Raw genomic sequence first — 22036 nt, 5'->3', positions numbered from 1 at the left:
AAAATATACTTGAAACTGGAAGATATAAGATAGTGTTGTATCCACCTCACATAAAATGGACTTTGTTTATTATATTTTGTTGGCATTTTTCTTAAATTCATATCAATTCTTTAATCATATAAATATCAAATTTCATCAAATCAGATATTAAAATTACATTCTCTCTTACATCTTTGAAAAAAAACTTGTTCAATAATTATAATAATCACGCTGTTTTTTTTAAGAAAGGAAAAGATTATTTATTTTTTATGAAGTTTAAAATTTCATTACTCGGATCTTAAATTTTAAATTAGGTTTCCGAGAGATCGATAAATTGCATTTCTCCATTTTCTTAATTTTTTCGTGTTTTATAGAAATTTTCTATTTTTTAAACATAAAAAATTATATCATTTCTAATAAAGCTAATTCGTATAGTAATCCAAATGTTATTAAATAACTTCATATAGTTGATTTTTATTCCTAATTTGTACATCCCTAGGATTGTGTTTATGCATGTGTCATATGGCAGTACGCATTTAAATTAGTGGAAGAGTTGAAACAAAATAGATTAAAGAAATTTAATTAGAAAGAATATCTGTCTATATATAAAATTTCTTATTTCTTTTATCCTTTATTAGCAAATATTTGTCGCATAGTTAGTCAGAAAACAGGTTACAGAATATTACTACCTCGAAATGGTACGATACATTTAAAATAGGAAATTAAGATTTAAAACAATTGTAATTTGCAACCTGTATATCCAAAAAATTGTGTTCATTTATTTCTTTTTTTTTTTTGTAGTAAAATGTATTTAATATTTGAAATATAATGGGATATTTGTGCTTTATGTAACCTAACCTCATTATCGTATAACATTTCTTTATTGTTCTTAATATATTTCTTTTCCAGACAAATATGACGGAAGAAATTCAAAAAAATTTAAAAACAGAAATAGACAAGTACAAACAGGTTCAAAAAGGTATTCTTAATTTCTGTACATATATCATATTTTATGTGATATATCGTGTAATTATAATTAATAAATATCCTGTTACACATAGATTCTGTTTGTATCAGATTACCACAAAGCATTGAATCAAAGACAACAGCTGGATGGACAATTAAATGAGAATATTGCCGTAAAAAAAGAATTAGATCTTTTGAAATCAGAGGATGATGTTTTCAAATTAATTGGACCTGTTCTCATTAAACAAGATGTAGAAGAAGCAAAACAAAACGTTGCTAAACGAATGGAATATATCTCTTCTGAATTGTAAGTGACCAGATATAAGAATATCATATATATATAAGATCAAGAATAATTATTTTATAATTTTAGGAAAAGAGTGGAAGAATTAATAACGACATTAGATAAGAAACAAGATACACATCGTGAAACATTGGAGAAATATCAACAGATGTTTCAACAAGCTCAAGTGAAAGCATCCCTCTCTCAACCTAAAGCATAATTTTATACATGAAAAAAAATTATATGTTGTCGCTTGTTATGTCAATATCACAAAAGAAAAAAGATCATATAACCATAAATGTCACTATTCCTATTTCTGATTAAATTTGTTAATAAATTTCTTGTAAAGCTTTTACATTTATTTATTTATACAACTGTGTTTACAATTATTCTAAAGCTTGAAAATAATATTGTAATGATATTAAAGAAATATTAAAATTATTTAACCTAACTTTACTTGTGTTTATATTGAATACTTATTCGACGAGGTATATTCCTATATATATTGCAAAATTTATTATAGACAAAATTTATAACATATTTTTAATATGAACAGATATGAATGAAAAATTCAGTACTTTTTATATCCCAAGAATACAAACATAGTGTACGTTCTACATTCGTAAATATGGCGATTCTTCTATCGCTTGCAAGTTTTGCGATTGACAACTCCGTCATTCACATATCAAATTTAACGTAAATAGTTATATAGTATTATTTTTAATAAAATAAAATAATGTTATTAACATTAAAACCGGATCATAAAAAACATGTATTACTTCTTATAGGATATACACCGCAAGGTATGTAAAATTATTTTTATTGCAGATTTACTTCATTATAAAATAATAATTACGTATCTTTTCCAGTTTTACAAGATTTTTGCAAATTAGCACTAGATTATTTGCAAAAAGGGCCAAATATTAAATTATATAACGCAGCAGCTCGTAAGTAAACACATTTTTACTTATTTATATAAAATAATTAAAAGGAAAGTCTAGTGTTAAAAATTTAATTGTTTTTTCCAGAGAAATTGGATGTTGAAGTAAGTGTAATTAAGAATTCAGTGGAAGGACTTGTTAATTTATTAATAGAGAGTTGTAGATATAAGGTAACATAAATTTTATTAATCTATTTGTATTTCTCTTAATTTATAAAATATTATTTAACTAATATTCAACTTTTCCAGCTAAATTCTGAGGACTTTAGAGATTCAATAATATCTTTAGGTTTCTCTGAACAACAAGAAGTTATATTAAGTAAATTATATAATGTTAAAAAAGATGAAATATTGGATACACTCAGAGATATTGGATTTAAGTTGCCAGAATACCATGATATGGAATGGAGATTTGAAGTCCAGGTATTATATTATTTCATCCTTGAACTTTGCATCTTTAATATATCATATTTTTATATTATATGTAATGTATTTTTTCATAGATTGCTTCAAGAGCATTATTGAAACAAGTTGCTCCTCTCATTACTTTGGATTTATCTATAAAGGATCCTGGCAAGGATGAAAACATTGAGCATGTATTACTTCAGACTGACCCTGTTAATTTATCACACATAACACAACAATTAGAAGAGGCTCTTCAAGAAGGTTACAGTCAACACATTCGTAGACTTTCAAGAGCAATAAAATGATGACTTTGTAATATAATTATATTTTATGTAATAAAATATATAAATTATATACATAGAATATATTTAAGTCACTTTTTTTTAGCTGTATATTATAATAAGACATCATGTATTAACTGAATCTATATTGATTATTCCAATTTACACTTAAGAGCATATGTAAAGTTTCACTTTGATTAGATTACCCTAAATTTAAAATGACGGTAATGTTCATACATCATACTATCCTTTGTAAGAGCAATATAAATGCATTTATTAAGGCTATACATAAATTCATTTGAATATTTTATTGGATGACTTTATTGGATCTTACCATATCAAGCATATAAAAGAAGAGTAGTCTACTTGTAGTTGCAGTTGTAGTATGTGAACAGTTAAAAGAAATATGTTACGCAAAATTATATTGTAGTGTGAATTTAAATTCAGTTTGTAAAGCCAGTTTATGATGTATACATTCAATGCAACAACTCCTTGTTTCATTGGAGCCATGCCTCCAAATATTTCCATTTTAACAACTACTACAGAACCACATTTTGCAAGGCAAATAATGCGTTTCAATAATCAAACAGTTGTTAGTAAAGTGCCTGAGGAGATGTTACATTTAATTGATACATATTGGTAATTAGCACATTTGTTATTTTTAATAGCAATGAAGTCCATGTTGATATTATTTTATTAAATTTTGAAATATAGGTATCGGTTTCCTCCGTTGAACCCATTATGGCATAAAGTCTTAGGTTTAGTTATGATAGTATTAGGTATTATGGGATGGTGTGGTAATGGTGTAGTGGTTTATGTATTTATAATGACACCATCTCTAAGAACACCAAGTAATCTTCTTGTGGTAAATCTTGCTTTTTCCGATTTCATTATGATGGGTTTCATGTGTCCACCTATGGTAATTTGCTGCTTTTATGAAACATGGGTTCTTGGTAAGAAATTTTTATCATATAATTTCGAAAAACTTAATTTTACAAAACTTTATGTTTTAAAACTTTTATTTAGGCCCCTTAATGTGTGATATTTATGCAATGGTTGGATCATTATGTGGATGCGCTTCTATATGGACCATGACAGCTATTGCTTTAGATAGATATAATGTTATAGTGAAGGTATACATGCACATGTACACATATATAAATAGGTATGTTAATAATTACAATAAGAATAATATTATAAGAAAGTGGAATATTCTTAGGGGATGTCCGGAACACCTCTTACCATCAAAAGATCCATAATTCAAATTTTGGGTATATGGTCTTTTGGTTTAATATGGACAATCTTACCTTTAGTAGGGTGGAATAGGTAATATCTTGATTATGAAAATGTATCTCCTATATATGTAAACTAGTGAGTATGCTTAATTATTAATATACCGTACTTATCAATCAGATATGTTCCAGAGGGTAATATGACAGCATGTGGAACAGATTACCTTACACAAGATTGGGTCTCCAAGTCGTATATATTAGTTTATTCTTTTTTTGTCTATTACACTCCATTATTCACCATTATTTATAGCTATTATTTTATTGTTTCAGTAAGTATGTATTTTGAAATTATGTTAATTATTAGTTATATATGTGTAACTGTAATACATTCATTATCATTTTATAGGCTGTTGCAGCACATGAGAAAGCGATGAAAGAACAAGCAAAAAAAATGAATGTCGCTTCTTTACGATCTGGAGAAAATCAAGGTGCTAGTGCTGAAGCAAAATTAGCAAAGGTACCGCATTGTGTATTTAACTTAATTAAAGCGTTAATTTTAATTCTATGAAATATAAATATATTTTTTAGGTAGCACTAACGACAATATCGCTATGGTTTATGGCATGGACACCATATCTTGTGATCAATTACATTGGAATATTTAATCGATCTCTGATCACACCCCTTTTCACAATATGGGGTTCTCTCTTCGCGAAAGCGAATGCAATATATAATCCGATCGTTTATGGAATTAGGTATGTATTTTACGAATACATTAATGCCACCTTAACAAAAAACAATGAATAAAAAATAATGCTAACGATCTATTTTATAAATATACCATATAGTCATCCAAAATACAGAGCCGCGTTAAAGGAAAAACTACCGTTCTTAGTATGTGGCTCAACGGAAGAACAAACCGCTGGAGGGGAGAAAACTTCAGAAGCTGGTGGAAACTCATAAAATGAATCGAAAACTTGAATGTTATTTTATTTTATTGTAAATACATAGAATGTTTTGTAAATTAAATATTATCCGAAAATTGATTTAAGAAGGAGGTGCTCGCACTTTTAAAGGAAATAATGAAATTTATAGATACAGTTGCTTGCAGAATTTATTTGCTTTTATAAAATTAAGGTACAGATGTTCCCTTCATGTTTCATGGTGAATGTGATGTGCTTACTAATCTAGTAAACATAGAGCTGTTACCTGGTGTACCAAAGTGACCATGTATATTGTTACGCAATAAATGTACAAAATTAAAATCATACCTATGAATTGATGTAAAATGATCCGCATTGTGGTGAGATGCGCATCACGCATTCAATCACAGGCGATTCAAATATTGATCATTTAATGTCGCGTATACAATGACTTTGTATACTGGAGTTGTTCCTTACCGAATTAGATGTGCTGGCCATTAGGCTATACTTTTGAATGTTCGAACATATTCGATTTAAACTGCTTTAATTTTGAATGTCTAATTGACCACATTGATAGTTTTGTTATCGATAAAAAATATTTCTTAATGTCATATCAGGTGTTAATATTTACAAATCGTGTCTGTAATAAAATTTGGTGTTATTCTTACCTAGTTAGGTATATTTTAATCTATATTCTTCTGATTGACCGTGTCACAGTTCGAATATAAGTAAGGTGCAGCCATGGCATATATTATTGTTTTATGCATTTGATTTTTCGTTGTCTGCAACAGTAGTTGTACCAGAAACAGTAGATGTAGCGTCCGTGGGTGCTGGTTCGGCGGCGCATGCCAATGATGGGAATCTTGCAAACAGCGCAGCTCGGTATTTCGGGTGGCTGGAAGAGAGGAAAAGGAAAAGAAAAGTTTAATTTTATATTGATTTAAACTTATGTAAATATAACTACCTAATTCCATAAACGATCGGATTGTAAACTGCATTGGCTTTGGCAAATAGAGAACCCCAAATTGTGTAAAGCGGACTGATCTTAACGAGACTGAAGATGCCAGACCAGTTGATGACCAGATACGGGGTCCAAGCCATGAACCATAAGGAGATTGTCATAAGGGCAACCTAGAATCATTATAAAATATCCCGTTATAAGTAAAGAAAGTCTAAAATAAAATATTCATTACATTAGAAATTTATTACATACTTTTGCCAATTTACACTCGGCACTAGTATTTTGATTTTCAGATGATCGCAGAGAAGCTACGTTCATCTTTTTGGCTTGCTCGCGCATATTCTTCTCGTGGGCAGCTACCGCCTGGATAATATACCAGTAACTCCAAATGATGAGGAACAGCGGGAAGAAGTAAACCCAGATGCTATATAATAGGATGTAGGAGACGGATACTATATCTTTGCTGAAGTAATCAGTGCCACACGCGGTCATGTTACCTTCTGGTACATATCTAAAAAACAGAATCAAGTTTCGTTACTCGTAATCAATCCTCGAATGAAATATTAATAACACTTATCAAAATATTATCGCGATCAACCGAATTACCTATTCCAGCCAAACATAGGTGCGATAGTCCAAATCAGGGAGAACAACCATATCCCCAGTATACGAAGGAGAGCTCCGTTAATGGTCAATGGCTTACCAGATAAACCTTTGACGATCACGTTGTACCTATCGAATGCAATCATCGTCATCGTCCATATGGAGCCACATCCGAACAAGGAGCCCAACATTGCGTAGATTTGACAGAAGAGAGGCCCAAGTACCCATGTCTCATAATAGCAATTGATCACCTGTTAAACAACAAATTATATCAAATTTATTCCATATGCTTGAGTTGAGATAATATTTCTAATGGTGATACAGTATACTATACAGTTAGTTGATACTATACAGTTGAGATATCACTTTTCGATTGGAATTATTTGAAGGATCGGAAAAATAAAAATTGCTTTTTTACGCACCATAGGTGGAGACATGCAGAACATCATAAGGAAATCGCTGATAGCAAGGTTGATTACAAACAAATTACTTGGCGTGCGAAGACTCTTTGTCGAAAGGAATATATAGACGACCATGCCATTTCCCGAAACCGAGATGAAACCAAGCAGACCTATTACAAATCCAAGGATTGCGTGCCACATCGGATTTAGTGGTGAAAACTGATACCAGTGGGCGTCGATTAAATGGAGCATATCAGGTGGAACCTTGTCAACCACCGTTTGATTTGCAAACCTTTGGGCTCCATATGCGTATGCCTCATAACTGGGTCCCAAAGCAGAAATCATCCTTAAATCTGTAAATGTTCAAACACTCCCTTAAGACTTTGTGCTTTCTTTCTTTCCTCCTTCTTTCCTTTTGATTATTTAAACATTCAAATAGTTCGAATGAATAGTTCAAAATACAAAATGTTCAACAGTAGATAAAGTACAATAGACTTATCGTTTCAAATCAAATTTGCCCAAGTCTGGGTTCTATCATCACTATAAATAAGTTATGTAACATTATCAGAAAATTTTAATGCACAGACTTTCCGAGAACACTTGAAATGAACGAAACACCATCACTCCGTTTCCGTTTCTCACCTTTAGGCTACTTGGAGAAAATCGTGGTAGAACGAACTAATCCAAGTACACGTCTCAGTTCGATTTCGGTTGACCGCGATAGGTTTTTGAAATTTAACAGAAGGTTGTAGGTAGGCTGTTAGGTCCACTGTTGGATGCGGCTCGTGTCACCGCCGTTCGACTTTCGTTTAAATATGAACCGATTTCTTACTTCGACCCTGCCATATGTACCCTTACGTTTAGTTTTCTATATGTTGTTACGATCTAAGACGGTAAACAGTCTTAAGAAGGACTTTATTAAGTTAACGAGGATTTAAGAATACCTTTGGTGTATCTTTAGTGCCACACACAGAAACCTTACAACGCTAAAGTAGGAATAGAACACGAAGAATCGCCATATCCTTTTGATACCCTTCTACATCTTTTATATTTAACTTCGAACCATAATCCCTACAGTAATATCCGCCTGCATTCTTAGTTGTTTGACATACATTCAAAGAAAAAAACGAGAGACTCTTGTTCGTTCTTTCGTCTTCGTCTATTCCATCGATTCGAAGAATGAGATACAATAATTAAGCGAATATATTAGTAAACTCGTGATTTCGATATCTATATAAGTTTTATGTAGATTTAAACTTTAATATGGTTTCATGCTATAAGAAGCTTATTATAATAGCGTATGTAATGTACTCTTCTTCTTTTTCATTAACTTGGGTAGTCACATTCTTCGAGAAACCACCCTTATGTGGTTTTCTCAGAAATTAACTTCTTCATAAATCCATATATATCATGATTACGTAATATCATTCACGTTCTTTCATAGTACTTAAATCGAAATATAGAAATAATCTAAAAATAATAATTATTATATAATCATTCATTCATGTACATATGTATCTATTTCAAATTTAAAAATACATTTCGCGGTTCAAGTTTAAATAATGAGAAATATCGAATTCAGTCACATGGTGCATAATACATAGGTAATTTAATCTTCCCATTCTTAGGGCTAAGTTATTTATGACTCGCTGAATTTAAAACGATAACATGCGCGCTGGCAGAACAGTTTATATTATCCATAAAATGACAATCGACTTAGAAACGAATTGATGATTTGATGAACAAATCAGTATCATACAGTTCTTTGAAGAAAAAACACGTATAAGATAAGAAAAAATCCTTCTTGCATTCAGTTGTATTTTCGTACATATGTATTTGTAATATATGTCTATATATGGACAAATTTTATGTATAATAAATAACAATATTTAATTCGTTCATTTGTTTTTTTTTATTAATTTTTATTACAATTTTTTATTACATATAGTAGCTTTTACAGTATTTGTGGAAAAATATAAACTATATATAACATATTTTGTATAGAATATGAATCATATAATATAAATAACAGAACACCTGTTCGAGAAATGTAACCTCTTAGCGTTTCGATAAACCCTACTATCGAACTTGTCTGTATTTTGGAAGTTAATACTATGATTTTTTGTACGTTGTTCAGTGATTAACCGATATTGTAGTAATTAAGTTATTATTAAAGCACGAATTAATATTTCAGTGAAAGTATATTTATTAAAAAGTTTATAAGATCGCTAACTTTTTGTAAACGATACAAAACATGGAAGTTGATACAGGAGCACAATTGATAGCAGAGGACAGTGATCAGGAAGAGGAAGAACTAACTGCTCAAAGTGTTTTATTAGCGATAGAGGAAGCTTGGCTAAACGAAAAATTCGCTCCTGAGATTTTACCACACCGGTCTGATTTGATTGAGTGTATGCTGCAGCAAATCACACATATGGAAGAAAACATGAAGAGGTTAGACAAAGGAGATCTAAGATTAATGATACATAGAATGGAATTAGATAGGATTAAATATATGATAAGTAATTATCTCAGGGCTCGATTAGAGAAAATTGAGAAATATACCATTCACATACTTTCTCAAGAAGCTAACAGATCTTCTGAGGATTGTTACTTATCAGTTGCAGAGCTACAATTTGCGAAAGAGTTTCTTGCAAGTATCGAAACACTTTTTAAAACAGTTGCTTTGCAACATATGCCTGGAAATTTTCAGACATTTGAAGTTGATACATTAGCTGTAAAACCTAATATGCAAGCATATGTATTTTTAAGGGCTAATGATAGAATTAATGGAATCTTACTTCCTGGTTCAATGGACGAAGAAATAGATCTTGAACCAGGCTCCCAACATATTATACAATATAGTGCTGTAGCTGATTTAGTTAAAACTGGTGCTGTTAAATTAATCTAATATCTTATACAATTTAATAGTGTGAATAAAGAAATCTAATACTTTTTATAGTCATTATATAATGAAGTCTTATTATTTACAGTATACAAAATTAATATATTAGAATAGATCTGTGTAATTAATTTGTTACAAAAAATTATAGAAAAAGTTTGGGACAATATGTATATGTATATATATACATTTGTGTACATATATTTTATTAAAAAGTAATTGTACATTGAATTTACATATAATTTCATATAGTAATCTTTTTCAACATATATAAAATATATTTTGCATTATAAAATATCTAAACAATATCAAAAATACTATTATATATGAAGTACAATGCTTTGCAGATGCAAACTTATGCTGCTTATGCAAATTTACTTGTGAACATTCTCACTATGTATGGACAATATTTTTACATTAAACAAAGTTTAAAAAATTATAGCTGGAGTATTTCAAAGAAGTTTTGATCGCAAGAAGTGTCATTATACATTAAATATAAAATAAATAATTATGTAAGTAGGAACAATATTAGTATTTACCAAAATTCTAATTATCTTTCACTGTTTCACCATTATGAATTTGTGGCAGTGACTGCAATTCTGCATCGGTGCAGACACTGTTATAAGCCTAAAATTTGATAAAAATTTATACAAATTACAACAAATTGTTATAAACAGATATTATAAACAAGAGAATATTTAATATGAATATACCTCTTCTGCAATTTTTTTGAGTTGTTCAAACATTAGCTTCCCAGTTTCTTTAACCATACTAGTGAAATGGCTTTGCTCATTTTTAAGTAGAACATAGGGATGATCAAATTCAATTGCTTTTCCATGATCCATAACTAGCACTTTGTTGCTATCCATGATTGTATTCAATCTATGTGCTATGGTTAATACCGTGCAACTCTTGAATTTTTGTCGAATAGTCTTCTGTATTAAGGCATCTGTCGCAGGATCGACATTAGCGGTAGCTTCATCAAGAAGCAGAATCTTATTATTTCTTAAGATCGCTCGAGCTAAACAGAGTAACTGTCTTTGCCCCACACTGAAATTAGCTCCACCTTGATCAACATTATAGTCTAGAGAAGAAACACTTAATTTTAATTCTACATCCTCGAGGGCAGCCCAAAGAGTAGCATCATCAAAATCATGAAATGGATCGAGATTATCTCGAAGCGTCGCTGAGAATAATACAGGTTCTTGTGGGATAATAGAAATTTTCCTTCGTAATTCATGAAGACCTATTTGTTTTGTATCTAATTTATCTATGTAAATAGCACCTTCGAGTTTAGCCAAACGAAACAAAGCTGATATCAAAGAGGTTTTACCAGCACCAGTGCGACCGACTATTCCTACCTAAAAATGCAACACTTAACGGTTAATTTAAATATATAGATAATATGCTAATTTTGTTGATAAACAATAATAAATTACCTTTTCTCCAGATTTAATGGTAAAACATAAATCTTTAAGAACTGGTGGTGCGGAATCTTCATAGCGTAAATATAAATGATCGAAATTTATTTCTCCTTTAGAAGGCCACTGTGCAGACGGTTTTTTATTAGGTTCACTTTCAAATGGTCCCTCTTTATCGAGCTGTGTAAATTGTAGAATTCGTTCTACACTTGTCATTTGCGATATTGTTTCCGCAGTTTGACGCATTCCATGCTGAAGCATTCCACATAATATTAATACTTGAGATATGGCTAATCCTACATTTCCCGCAAATGTATTTCCTAAAAATATGTGAATAGATATTTAATAACATAATGTTAATTACTTTTCTGATGACAGCATAAATTTATAAATTACCATCATCCAATATGATGAAGCTATAGGTAATAAAAGCAATAAAACAAATAGACACAACATCTAATGCAAATCCAAAAGCAGTACTTGTTGCTATTGTCAAGTAATAAGCACTAGTATGAAGATCTTGGTGAACGTCGAATTCTTTCCGAACCATGTTATGCGCGCAAGCAGAACGAATTGTTGTTAGTCCTAATAAGGAAGAACTAACATGGGAGAAAACAGGACTTTTGGCTAAAATTTTATAGAGAATTGTTAATAATATTACATTAATCATTCTGAATAATATTTATCTAATAAATTACAAAATGCTTACTAGTTCCTTCAAAGCGTTTCATATCTTGCGCAGTTTTAAGATAAATATTTCGTATTTGCCAATATAAGAAACCCATGATAAACATTGGAAATATTGTCCACCAATTAATAATGAAAACTTGAACTAAAATTCCAACCATTACTGTAAATATTTGGATGGATTCTATCATCGTTCTTGGTAAAATTTCATCTACTGATCCAACATCCTTTGAGAAACGATTTAGAATGCGACCTAAAATTTAACATTATAATATTTTTATTTTGTATAATTTTATTTTATATAATTTTAAATACTTACCAGAAGGATGTGTATCAAAAAATAGCATCGGCGCTTTTAATAAACACGAGAACATAAGATTATGAAGATTTTTACTAGCATTCATACATATTTTATAAAATACAATATTTCTTGTGGATGTCAATACAATACTTGTAAGGATGAATGCTCCATAAATCCACAAAGCAGTGTCACGATGGAGGTAAACTGTATTGGACCTCGCGTTAATAGTCCACGTCTATACGTATAAAATAAAAAATAAGATTCGTCGCTATTTCTTAAATGGAAAAGAAGCAAAGTAAAATTACTAACAATATTATCAAAACTTTCATTTTTTAATGGGTACAATTTTGAAATTGTACTATTAAAATCATCCATCTCCAATAAAGTCGTTTCATTTATTGATTTATTTGTATCTCCGTCAGCGGAAAACGGTACTGTGTGGTTTTGTTCCGATAGTTGAACTGTATGATTAATACTATTGCGTTTAATGCGTATTTCTTCTTGTTTTGTCCTAAAAAGAAAAAAGAACAAAACAAAAAAGGAGAGATAATACACAAGATAACTCTTATTAAAAGGAAATAATAATAGATACTAACCAATAAGCAACCCAATAATCGCAACCACTACTTCCAATCTGTCCAAAAATTAAAGACCATACAAAAATCAGAATCATTAAGACAGATCCTCCAGCTCGAAAATATTTCCAATAAAGAGATTTAGAAACGTTTCCTTTTGCCATTAATTCCTCAGTTTCTTTTGGTTCTGTTTCATCATCATCTTTACCATTACCATAATTAATAGATAAATCAGGATTAGTATTATCATCAATTTCCATGACTTCCGAATCTCCTTTATTTTCTTCTGTCGAAAGCATATGTAAAAAGTCTGTACGTTTGCTTTGAATTTCTGTAAATGTACCTTCACATTCGATTTTGCCCTAAAATAAACATTACTTTATAACATAACAATGTTATAAAAGTAATATAACATAAAAATAGCATAGTAATATAATAATGACAGTTTTGATTATTACTACTTACATTGTTTAATAGAATAATGTAATCGCAATCTTTCAAATATTGAACCTGATGTGTTACAAGAATTCTTGTTTTATTTCGAAGATAATTTTTGATGCATTCATTGAACAATTGTTTTCCTACGTGAGTATCGACTGCGGATAATGGATCATCCAATAAATAAATATGCGCGTTCCTATATACAGCCCTGTTGTAATGATCATTTGAATTAAAAGTGGTTCTTAAAGTTAATATTTCAACATAATACCGTTTATTTCTTGTCGATATGTACCTAGCTAAATTAATTCTTGCTCGTTGACCACCACTGAGTGCTGCACCTCTATCTCCAACTAAAGTTCTGTCGCCGTAATTAAACTGCTGAAAATCTTTAATGAGAGTACATGCTCTAACAACATCATTATACTTTTCTTTATCATAAGACTGCCCAAAAAGTATATTATTGCGCACTGTACCCGAAAATAACCATGCTTCTTGACTAGCATAAGATACAGTACCATTTACTTTTATTTCTCCATGTGACTGTTGTAGTTCCTTTAAAATTAATTGAAGAAATGAACTCTGAAAATGTACATGAAGATTAGCAGCATTCTGCATTACAAACAATGAAGACATTACTTTTTGAAGATATATATATATATATATATATGTATGTATGTATGAGGATATATTACCTTTCCTGCACCAACTGAACCAACAATAGCATAAAGCTTACCAGGTTCTATTTGAACATTGATATCATGTAACGTATTTGCAATTGTGTTTTCTGTCCAAGATGCTGTAATATTTTTCATCATAATACTACCATCTCCACTGGTTTGTTGTGACTGGATTATGTTATTATTTTCTTTCAATAAAAGGAAATTCTAAAAAAATGTTATGTTATAAATTACATATATAAAATCTACATAGAACAAAACGATAATAATTATTTCTCTTACTTCAAGTCTCTTAATAGATACATGAGCCTCTGCAGCAGCAGATACAGCCATAGGGTATAATATAGCCATAGTAAGTTGGAGGATATTGAAATATTGTGCCATCGAAAATACTTTATCGGCAGATATAGTGTTGCCGAGAAGTACATATGCCATAATTGTAAAGTATAATGTTGTACGTTCGGTAAACACAAAAGTAGCTAAGGTAAAACCTCGTAAGTACGATGCAACTGTTAGTACGTCTATCTCCTGACTAAAAAGTAATTATACATTTTAAACACATTTAATAATTTATAATACTTGTATAACAATAATAATAACATAACAAAACACTGAAGAAAACCTTCTAACAAAGCTAACAAGTTTTTCAAATGGTTGTTCCCAAGTATACATTTTAATAACTTGAATTCCACCAATTATTTCTGACATTAATCTTACTCTTTCGTCAGTCCTAACTGCGATTTTTAATCTTAATTTTGATACCCATTTTCCTAGATATCCTACAATAAAACCACGTTAGTTAGTTTCTTCTTTTATAATTTAAAAGGCTATTACACAAACAAAATTGTAATAGTGATACATGATGACATATGTACATACCTTGAACAGGTACAGTTTGCATAGTTATAAGAAAAACACCAGCTAAAGATGCGATTCCTACACTTTCCCATATCATAAAAGTAATCAGAGCACCTTGAATGGGTAAGATCCAAATATAATGCAATGCTATAAATAATTGTTCAAATCTTGCTACATCATTTGACATTATGTTTATAATTTGTCCAGGAGTAGTAACATTAGTAGCAGATCTTGACAAACGCAAAATCTAAAAGCAATGGTATTTTAAGTAACAATAGTTGATAAATATAAATTTATGGATAATAATTTGTTTTCACCTTTCTATACATTAGAGAGGAACATGCTATTCTCACTCTCATTCCAACTTCCATTAAACCTAACATAGAATGATGAGTAATTAAAGCTCCACATAAGACTATAAGTATAACAGCTGAAGCATAAATGTATGCTTCATTAGCTGTGGATGTTGCTCTAGGATCAAAGTGCCAGATAAGAAGACCTAGCACATATGGTTGAATAACCCTAGAATTCCATAGTGATTAAAAATTATACAATAATAGTGAATAATATATATTATAATGATAAAAATTATGCAATAAGAAACTTCTCGCTCTTACCTTAAAACAACTGCTAAAAAAAACTGCCATCCTCCATAGTGAGCAAATGACCACATAAATGTTTTTCTTAAAGCATTAAAAAATTTAGGTTTTCTATTTGCTCCTTCTGCGGACTTAACTTCTTTAATCCAGTTCCTAAACAAGAATGGAGACAATACAAACATAGTTCATGATATGAATTTTATCAGTTCCAAAATATTGGTATTATCCTTATGTACATATGCTTATTACCTCTCGAGTTTATCTCCAAGATGTTGACTAACATCATTTGGCATGACATTATAGATATCTTTAATCTCAAGATCATGATCCTTAGCATACCAGAATAGAGGTTTCAGCCACCTTAAATATTATAATAAATATTTTTATATAACAATAGCTCTATTTTAAAAAAATTATTATAATTAACATAGAAAACTTACCAAAAGATCAGTTTACTAAAAACATTCGCCGTTAATTTTGGATTGGGATTGTCATACTTCTTACTAGAATCCATGATCGATCGTTTTACACATAGTACAGCTATTTCTACAAGAATAAACCATGCCGCACAAAAGAATTTGAGTAGTCACTCTAAAAAGCATTAGGTACATTTACGTTAATTCAACAGTAATTCTTCGCGTCATCATTAAGGAGTCACGAGTAACAATTCTGTTTCTCTCAACTAATTGCTAGGAGTTTTCTGTTACGAGATAGTAAGGAACCTATTAAGAAATGATTCAACAAATCATGACACGTGCACAACACGCGCACGATCGATTGAACGTATGTAATTACATAAGGCTCTCGAGATCACAAACTATTGCACAGTAATGCATAGTATTCGTGGGAAGATAGGATGTGATGAAAATGTCAAGGGCATTAACTTATCCCAAACATTAACAGGTTATTTTTAACTATCTATTTCTAGAAATTGTACTAATGAAAGGGAAGGAAGAATTATATCCTTCCTTTTTTATTCGCAGCATGCAATGGATCATATATAATATGAGAACAAGGTGAATTGCGTTAAAAAATATATTTACAAGCACTGATCATGTATTCAATTAAAAATTGCAATGAGTAATGTTTTATGGAGATAAGGAACTAAGATAAATAAAAGCAATAAATGAAAAAACTTATGAAACTTCTGTAACTATGTAGATAAGCTTATCGTGTAATATAATGTGATCTAATATAATCTAACATGAACATAATGTAATGAACATATGTTTGTCATTTTATCAAGGTTTTCGTGTTTTATTCGATGAAAATATCAATTAAAGAATATATATGATGACTTTCAATATATATGATGACTTTCAATATATATGATGACTTTCAACTTTCCTTTTTTTTTGTTATTTTCATTACACAATTTCGTTGTCCGGACAACTGAAGTAAATTGTCACAGGATTTTTCTTGGGTAGCGGATGACTGACTTCCAAAATTTCTTGTAATTAAGAAAAATCTTTAATTCTTTTTCGGTTCGACAATCCAAGAAAATTTCAAATAATATTTCAAGATATACGTGTTATTCTAAAGTAATCAAAATGGTATGACGTAAATGAAATTCATAATACTCTATTACACAAGCAATATATCTCTTTTTAACAATGTTCAGTACAATGTAAAATGAATTACATATGTTTATTCTCAAGTTACAAACGATGTAGAGCATTTTTTTTTATTGCAGAAGACTATTTTTATTTAATTTTTAATCGTTAACGGAAGTTATAAATTTTGCTTCAGCGTGAGTGTATTTCAATGCACGTGGGTCAAGCAGGTGTTCAAATGGGTAATGCGTGTTGGGAATTGTATTGTTTGGAACATGGAATTCAACCGGATGGAACGATACCATCAGACAAAGTGTCCGGAACAAACGATTGTTTTAATACCTTTTTCAATGAAACCAGTTCTGGCAAGATGGTACCGCGTGCTGTGATGGTTGATTTAGAGCCTACGGTCGTTGGTTAGTTTAATTTCCGTAAAAAGAAAATTTTAACTGTATAAATCGTAAAATCTTTTGAAGCTCTATGGAAGGCTGATATAACGAGTGATGTTAAAAATACGAATATTTCAAAACTTCCTATAGACGAAGTAAGGATAGGAGCTTACAAGCAATTATATCACCCTGAACAATTAATCACGGGTAAAGAAGATGCTGCAAACAATTATGCTCGTGGTCATTATTCCATCGGTAGGGAAGTAATAGACTCTGTAATGGATCGAGTGAGAAGGTTGACGGATCAATGTACTGGACTTCAAGGATTCTTCGTCTTCCACTCGTTTGGAGGAGGCACCGGGTCGGGATTCACTTCGTTGCTTATGCAAAAACTGTCCGATGATTATGGGAAAAAGAGCAAATTAGAATTTGCCGTATATCCAGCACCACAAGTATGCAAAGCCAAAAAGAAAGAAATTGATAGATATTTTTTTCGCGTTTGTTTTATCTATAATTACCTTGTATATATGATGGGAAGTTGGGTAACACAGTATCCTTACGTAAAGAAAAATAATGTGTAGGTATCTACCGCCGTCGTAGAACCATACAACTCGATTCTGACAACTCACACTACAATCGGTCATTCGGATTGCGCGTTTATGGTGGATAACGAAGCAATTTATGATATATGTAGAAGGAAGCTTGGTATCGAGCGGCCTTCATACGCGAATCTGAATCGCCTTATCAGCCAAGTGGTATCATCGATAACTGCCTCTTTGAGATTCGATGGTGCTCTGAACGTAGATCTAACGGAATTTCAAACGAACTTAGTACCATATCCTAGGATTCATTTCCCACTGGCGACTTATGCGCCGGTGGTTTCGGCTGATAAAGCTTTCCACGAAGGGATGTCTGTAGCAGAAATAACGTCCGAATGCTTCGAGGCATCCAATCAAATGGTCAAATGCGATCCTCGAGAAGGAAAATATATGGCCTGTTGCCTACTTTATCGCGGAGAGGTGGTACCAAAGGATGTGAACGCGGCAATTGCGGCTATGAAGAGGAAAAGTTGTATACGTTTCGTTGATTGGTGTCCAACTGGTTTTAAGGTCGGCATCAATTATCAACCACCTACTGTTGTTCCGGGTGGAGACCTCGCCAAGGTATCAATTATTACATAAATATGTCTGTCATTATCAGTAATAATTAAAGAGCAAATTTAATGTTTCACGGTATTGTTTCCATACGCTATAATTAAAGGATTAAACATACTATAGTTGAAGCACTAATTCAGTTATTTGAACATATTTTGAGACAATTTATATATTATTTTTAAAATGCAATTACAAAGTTAAATATGATATAGGTTCAAAGGGCGGTTTCAATGTTGTCGAACACAACAGCTATAGAGGAAGCCTGGTCTAAATTAAATTACAAGTTCGATCTTATGTATCACAAGCGAGCATTCGTTCATTGGTACGTCGGAGAAGGTATGGAGGAAGGTGAGTTTGCAGAAGCGCGTGATGATCTCGCCGCATTAGAGAGAGACTACGAAGAAGTCGCACTCGAATCGTCAACCACACCAGATGCTTCGTTGGAATATTAATATATATAAATGCACGTAATCCGTGCAAGTATTTCGGCATTTTTCAGCTACCCAACAAAAGGACTTATGCATGATCAAATTAATTGTATGTACAAAGAGACTGGTGTTTTATATTACGCTTCTTATGTCTTGTGATTTGTTTATTTATTTTCATCTTTTTAATAAAATTATTTTTTTATAACATTTATTAAAAAAACATATTAATAAAATAAACAAAAATATATTCCCCCCAGTTAGCTTTGAAGTTTTGGGTGATGTATTATTAAATTAAAAATAAATTTCTATGTGCTAGAAACAGTACTTTTACCTGAAAAAATAAAACTCGTAAATTATAATGTACTTACTGTTTTCGTAAATAGTAGAAGTGGAATTTATCCAAGATTCCAAGTCAGTATAATTATTGCACTAACAATAAGTACGCGGGTATAGTGATTTGTCACTTTCGCAAATAAAGATATTTAAATTATCTGAAGACAATATCATCGTGTTATTACTTGTAAAGAATATATCTTATATATACAACATTCATAAGTAAATGTAGTAACTTTACCGGATATAATTAACGAAAATAACTTTTTTTAGTGATAATGTACTATATCACAAAAAAACTTTCTTATCATTATTATATTTATATTTCTCTTAATGCTAAAGTAATCTCTATTTATTTATGTTTGTTTATCTTACAGGAAATTTTAATTACAATTTTGATTTTTACAAAGAAGATAAAAAATTGTAATTGATTAATGAAGGATGAAAAAGATATATATTAGAATAAATTGCTATGTAAAATACAGTTTTATAGTTATGGTTAAATTGAATTTAATAATGATATTGACTATTAACCAAATATCTTCCTGAACCTTTATACGAACAATTTATGCATAGATTCTTATATAACTTAATACCTAAATCTCAAATAATAAAACTATCTGATAAAAATAGACTCCTTAACTTAATTATTACACCAAAAGTGTTGGAATAGGTTTCTTCCCAGGCCAAGCTTCTTTGGCATATTTTTTCTTTTTTGGTTCCATCGTTCGTGTATCAGTAGGTCCTGGTATTTCTGCTACATGTGGTGTTTCTGTTTGTATTTGATTGGGTGTCATCTCTACCTCAGGAGCTGGATTTGGTAATGCAATACCAAGTCGAGATGATAATGAAGATAGTGCACTAGAAAATGGATTAAGAGACAACGACGATGGAGTAAACTGTTCTGGTGGCAAATCTTGATAGAGTTGAGGTGTAGTTGTTGTAGGTTGAAGATGCTTTAAAGGATTGTGATCCTCTGATAAGGATATTAAACCTCCTTCCATACGCATTCTCTAAAATATCAATGAATAATAAATTTATAAAACATATATAAATATATATATATAATGTTGATTTGGAATAACCCTTACTTTACTGGGAACAACTGTCGTTTGTACAAGATTACGAAATCTTCCGACTGATGGATCAACATCTTCTGGATTTATTACTTCTTCATCATCATTGAACGTAATTCCTTTTTTCTTTCGTTTTCTAGTTGGTTTATGAATTTCATCGTCTGTTATTCCTAGCATAGATATACGTCTATTATGTGCAGTGTTAAATTCCGTTAAATTCTGTAATTAACAATATAGTTATTAAACTATATCTTAATAATATAATTTAAATATAAATATTACTTGAGGCATACATCAAGTTCTGTTTCTGTTTCAGGTAAACCTAATAAACCACCAGCATCTGTATCTTCTGATAGTTTCTCTAATTCCTCTATAATTGGTCTTGTGCCAGTTTGAGGTCTTTCTCTAATAATATAATACCGTGTAGAAGCTCCAAAATGAAATGTACTATCAATTGGTAATTGTGTGGGTTTATGTTGTTCCAAACGAAGATTACCAATAAAAGTTCCATGTGCTGAGAAATCAGTCAAAATTTATAATATTTATAACTTAAATCTTAATGTTTTGTTCAAAAACAAAGAGTTTTATATTTATTTAAATCATTAAAAATGTTCATTTCATATTGCTTAATTAGATTCTGTTTCTTATAATTAAAAATCAATGTGTATAATAAAATATAACACGTTAGTTATGAATTAAAATGTTATAAATTAAAAATAATGATATAATACTTACTGCTACCCAAGTCAACAAGAAATGCACGATTTAAATGTTTGTGATAAACAAGAGCAGCATGAACACGAGAACAAGAAGCGTGATCTATACAAAAGTCATTTAATTGTTGATTACGGCCAAATAAGTAACATTTTTTCTCATCAACCATTAATTTCTGAAACAAAATAATATTTCTGATATATCTCTAAAAAAGACCTAAATCTTTAGGCGTAATATATAATTCCCTTACTTGAATTAATTTGTCATTCTTCAGTACATCTAAATGTAATCCAACTGGTGGCTTCCCAGCCCTGAAAAGCATAATCTATGTGTAAGGTAATATTTTTTATGCTATAAATATACTATAATATTAGATAGTAATATTGTATCTAAAATGGTTAAGTAACTATTTGGAACAGTCTGATAAAAATTTTCCAAACGTACCAATTGGGTACTTCGTAATGATTAGCCATCACCACTTTGAAATAATTTGCTTTGTTATTAAATGGACATGAAATTAACCGGGCAGAAAAACACATTCGATGTCAGCGATAGCAGAACGTCATATTAAAAAAACCTTAATGAAATTTTATGATAATTCTTCATAACTGCTTCCGTTTCCATTCCATATATTATGGATATTTCTTAAAAGAATATAAATAGTAGGCACATACATATACGCACCCTGAAAGAAAGTTATTTTTTATCAACTTTAACATAAGGTATTATTTTGATGCCATATACATATAGGCATATATATCATTCAAAGACGTAATTAAGTAACTTAGTGCCCCGGGTATATCAATGAAAATTTTAAAGAAATTTTGATGTACACTTTAACATATGTTCGTGTCATAATAACTAATTCTATCTGTTTTATTTCATATTTAAAACAATAAAATTGTAATACAAAGCAGAGAAAATGATAAGAAAATAAATTTTTTATTTTGATAC

The 22036-nt window shown here is 30.5% G+C and overlaps 7 protein-coding genes across 13 annotated transcripts; 4 read left to right on the top strand and 3 right to left on the bottom strand.

Moving 5' to 3' along the window:
- The first annotated feature begins 472 nt into the window (after nt 1-472).
- Nucleotides 473-1581, top strand: Pfdn6 (prefoldin 6). The gene is made up of 4 exons (XM_033350409.2): nt 473-677; nt 889-958; nt 1057-1252; nt 1319-1581. Exons 1-4 carry the CDS (start codon nt 675-677, stop codon nt 1446-1448), a joined length of 399 nt encoding a protein of 132 aa, XP_033206300.1. The 5' UTR covers nt 473-674; the 3' UTR covers nt 1449-1581.
- Nucleotides 1582-1804: 223 nt separating this feature from the next.
- Nucleotides 1805-5376, top strand: LOC117166444 (rhodopsin-like). Its single transcript, XM_033350410.2, has 13 exons — nt 1805-2031; nt 2098-2175; nt 2257-2339; nt 2418-2591; nt 2672-2866; nt 3315-3493; nt 3569-3807; nt 3881-3987; nt 4074-4180; nt 4268-4415; nt 4493-4603; nt 4675-4841; nt 4935-5376. Exons 1-13 carry the CDS (start codon nt 1965-1967, stop codon nt 5047-5049), a joined length of 1770 nt encoding a protein of 589 aa, XP_033206301.1. The 5' UTR covers nt 1805-1964; the 3' UTR covers nt 5050-5376.
- Nucleotides 5183-7805, bottom strand: Lop1 (long wavelength sensitive opsin 1). The gene is made up of 6 exons (XM_033350407.2): nt 7617-7805; nt 6996-7327; nt 6577-6824; nt 6223-6481; nt 5974-6140; nt 5183-5904 (listed from the first exon to the last, which is right to left on the bottom strand). Exons 2-6 carry the CDS (start codon nt 7317-7319, stop codon nt 5769-5771), a joined length of 1134 nt encoding a protein of 377 aa, XP_033206298.1. The 5' UTR covers nt 7320-7327; nt 7617-7805; the 3' UTR covers nt 5183-5768.
- Nucleotides 7806-8652: 847 nt separating this feature from the next.
- Sld5 (DNA replication complex GINS protein SLD5) lies at nt 8653-9947 on the top strand. The gene is made up of 2 exons (XM_033350408.2): nt 8653-9098; nt 9169-9947. The coding sequence occupies exon 2, from the start codon at nt 9229-9231 to the stop codon at nt 9883-9885; it is 657 nt and encodes a 218-aa protein (XP_033206299.1). The 5' UTR covers nt 8653-9098; nt 9169-9228; the 3' UTR covers nt 9886-9947.
- Nucleotides 9360-19164, top strand: LOC117166439 (tubulin alpha chain). Of its 5 annotated transcripts, none has more exons than XM_033350405.2 (6): nt 16261-16338; nt 16419-16451; nt 17185-17404; nt 17528-17829; nt 17959-18540; nt 18744-19164. In XM_033350405.2, the coding sequence occupies exons 3-6, from the start codon at nt 17200-17202 to the stop codon at nt 18981-18983; spliced, it is 1329 nt and encodes a 442-aa protein (XP_033206296.1). In that variant the 5' UTR covers nt 16261-16338; nt 16419-16451; nt 17185-17199; the 3' UTR covers nt 18984-19164. The 5 variants fall into 5 exon arrangements, with proteins under 5 accessions (XP_076480976.1, XP_033206297.1, XP_033206296.1 ...); XM_076624859.1 differs by having other exon boundaries at nt 16419-16988; XM_076624861.1 differs by lacking the exons at nt 16261-16338; nt 16419-16451 and adding an exon at nt 9360-9428.
- On the bottom strand, nt 10056-15975 carry LOC117166438 (ATP-binding cassette sub-family C member 4). 2 transcript variants are annotated; one of them, XM_033350402.2, is made up of 18 exons: nt 15876-15975; nt 15685-15795; nt 15454-15588; nt 15154-15358; nt 14858-15083; nt 14601-14757; nt 14261-14510; nt 13994-14185; nt 13594-13880; nt 13326-13509; nt 12882-13222; nt 12595-12796; nt 12304-12520; nt 12007-12237; nt 11694-11924; nt 11316-11617; nt 10590-11237; nt 10056-10503 (listed from the first exon to the last, which is right to left on the bottom strand). In XM_033350402.2, exons 1-18 carry the CDS (start codon nt 15947-15949, stop codon nt 10423-10425), a joined length of 4074 nt encoding a protein of 1357 aa, XP_033206293.2. In that variant the 5' UTR covers nt 15950-15975; the 3' UTR covers nt 10056-10422. The 2 variants fall into 2 exon arrangements, with proteins under 2 accessions (XP_033206293.2, XP_033206294.2); XM_033350403.2 differs by lacking the exon at nt 11694-11924.
- A 563-nt stretch (nt 19165-19727) lies between the features above and the next one.
- NiPp1 (nuclear inhibitor of protein phosphatase 1) lies at nt 19728-21822 on the bottom strand. 2 transcript variants are annotated; one of them, XM_033350315.2, is made up of 6 exons: nt 21527-21822; nt 21333-21393; nt 21104-21257; nt 20662-20882; nt 20384-20587; nt 19728-20305 (listed from the first exon to the last, which is right to left on the bottom strand). In XM_033350315.2, the coding sequence occupies exons 1-6, from the start codon at nt 21619-21621 to the stop codon at nt 19943-19945; spliced, it is 1098 nt and encodes a 365-aa protein (XP_033206206.1). In that variant the 5' UTR covers nt 21622-21822; the 3' UTR covers nt 19728-19942. The 2 variants fall into 2 exon arrangements, with proteins under 2 accessions (XP_033206206.1, XP_076480978.1); XM_076624863.1 differs by having other exon boundaries at nt 21767-21816.
- Between the last annotated feature and the right edge of the window lie 214 nt (nt 21823-22036).

Source organism: Bombus vancouverensis, chromosome 15, assembly GCF_051014615.1.
Source record: "Bombus vancouverensis nearcticus chromosome 15, iyBomVanc1_principal, whole genome shotgun sequence".
NCBI lineage: Eukaryota > Metazoa > Arthropoda > Insecta > Hymenoptera > Apidae > Bombus > Bombus vancouverensis.
This window is presented reverse-complemented; position numbering and strand designations above follow the sequence as displayed.

Excerpts from the sequence above, each read along its gene's own strand:
- Pfdn6 (XM_033350409.2), top strand. Across the intron at positions 959-1,056 it reads GTACAAACAGGTTCAAAAAG|ATTACCACAAAGCATTGAAT; the intron begins GTATTCTTAATT and ends TGTTTGTATCAG. Across the intron at positions 1,253-1,318 it reads GAATATATCTCTTCTGAATT|GAAAAGAGTGGAAGAATTAA; the intron begins GTAAGTGACCAG and ends TTATAATTTTAG.
- LOC117166444 (XM_033350410.2), top strand. The coding sequence starts at position 1,965 with ATGTTATTAACATTAAAACCGGATCATAAAAAACATGTATTACTTCTT. Across the intron at positions 2,176-2,256 it reads ATTATATAACGCAGCAGCTC|AGAAATTGGATGTTGAAGTA; the intron begins GTAAGTAAACAC and ends TGTTTTTTCCAG. Across the intron at positions 3,494-3,568 it reads CATTTAATTGATACATATTG|GTATCGGTTTCCTCCGTTGA; the intron begins GTAATTAGCACA and ends TTTGAAATATAG.
- Lop1 (XM_033350407.2), bottom strand. The coding sequence starts at position 7,319 with ATGATTTCTGCTTTGGGACCCAGTTATGAGGCATACGCATATGGAGCC. Across the intron at positions 6,141-6,222 it reads CCGAGTGTAAATTGGCAAAA|GTTGCCCTTATGACAATCTC; the intron begins GTATGTAATAAA and ends TAATGATTCTAG. Across the intron at positions 5,905-5,973 it reads CCGATCGTTTATGGAATTAG|CCACCCGAAATACCGAGCTG; the intron begins GTAGTTATATTT and ends CCTCTCTTCCAG.
- Sld5 (XM_033350408.2), top strand. The coding sequence starts at position 9,229 with ATGGAAGTTGATACAGGAGCACAATTGATAGCAGAGGACAGTGATCAG.
- LOC117166438 (XM_033350402.2), bottom strand. The coding sequence starts at position 15,949 with ATGGATTCTAGTAAGAAGTATGACAATCCCAATCCAAAATTAACGGCG. Across the intron at positions 11,925-12,006 it reads GAAACGCTTTGAAGGAACTA|CCAAAAGTCCTGTTTTCTCC; the intron begins GTAAGCATTTTG and ends ATAAAATTTTAG. Across the intron at positions 11,238-11,315 it reads CCATTAAATCTGGAGAAAAG|GTAGGAATAGTCGGTCGCAC; the intron begins GTAATTTATTAT and ends TTGCATTTTTAG.
- LOC117166439 (XM_076624859.1), top strand. Across the intron at positions 17,405-17,527 it reads TTTAGAGCCTACGGTCGTTG|ACGAAGTAAGGATAGGAGCT; the intron begins GTTAGTTTAATT and ends AACTTCCTATAG. Across the intron at positions 17,830-17,958 it reads CCGTATATCCAGCACCACAA|GTATCTACCGCCGTCGTAGA; the intron begins GTATGCAAAGCC and ends AATAATGTGTAG.
- NiPp1 (XM_033350315.2), bottom strand. The coding sequence starts at position 21,621 with ATGTGTTTTTCTGCCCGGTTAATTTCATGTCCATTTAATAACAAAGCA. Across the intron at positions 20,588-20,661 it reads AAACAGAAACAGAACTTGAT|AATTTAACGGAATTTAACAC; the intron begins GTATGCCTCAAG and ends TGTTAATTACAG. Across the intron at positions 20,306-20,383 it reads CGACAGTTGTTCCCAGTAAA|AGAATGCGTATGGAAGGAGG; the intron begins GTAAGGGTTATT and ends TTGATATTTTAG.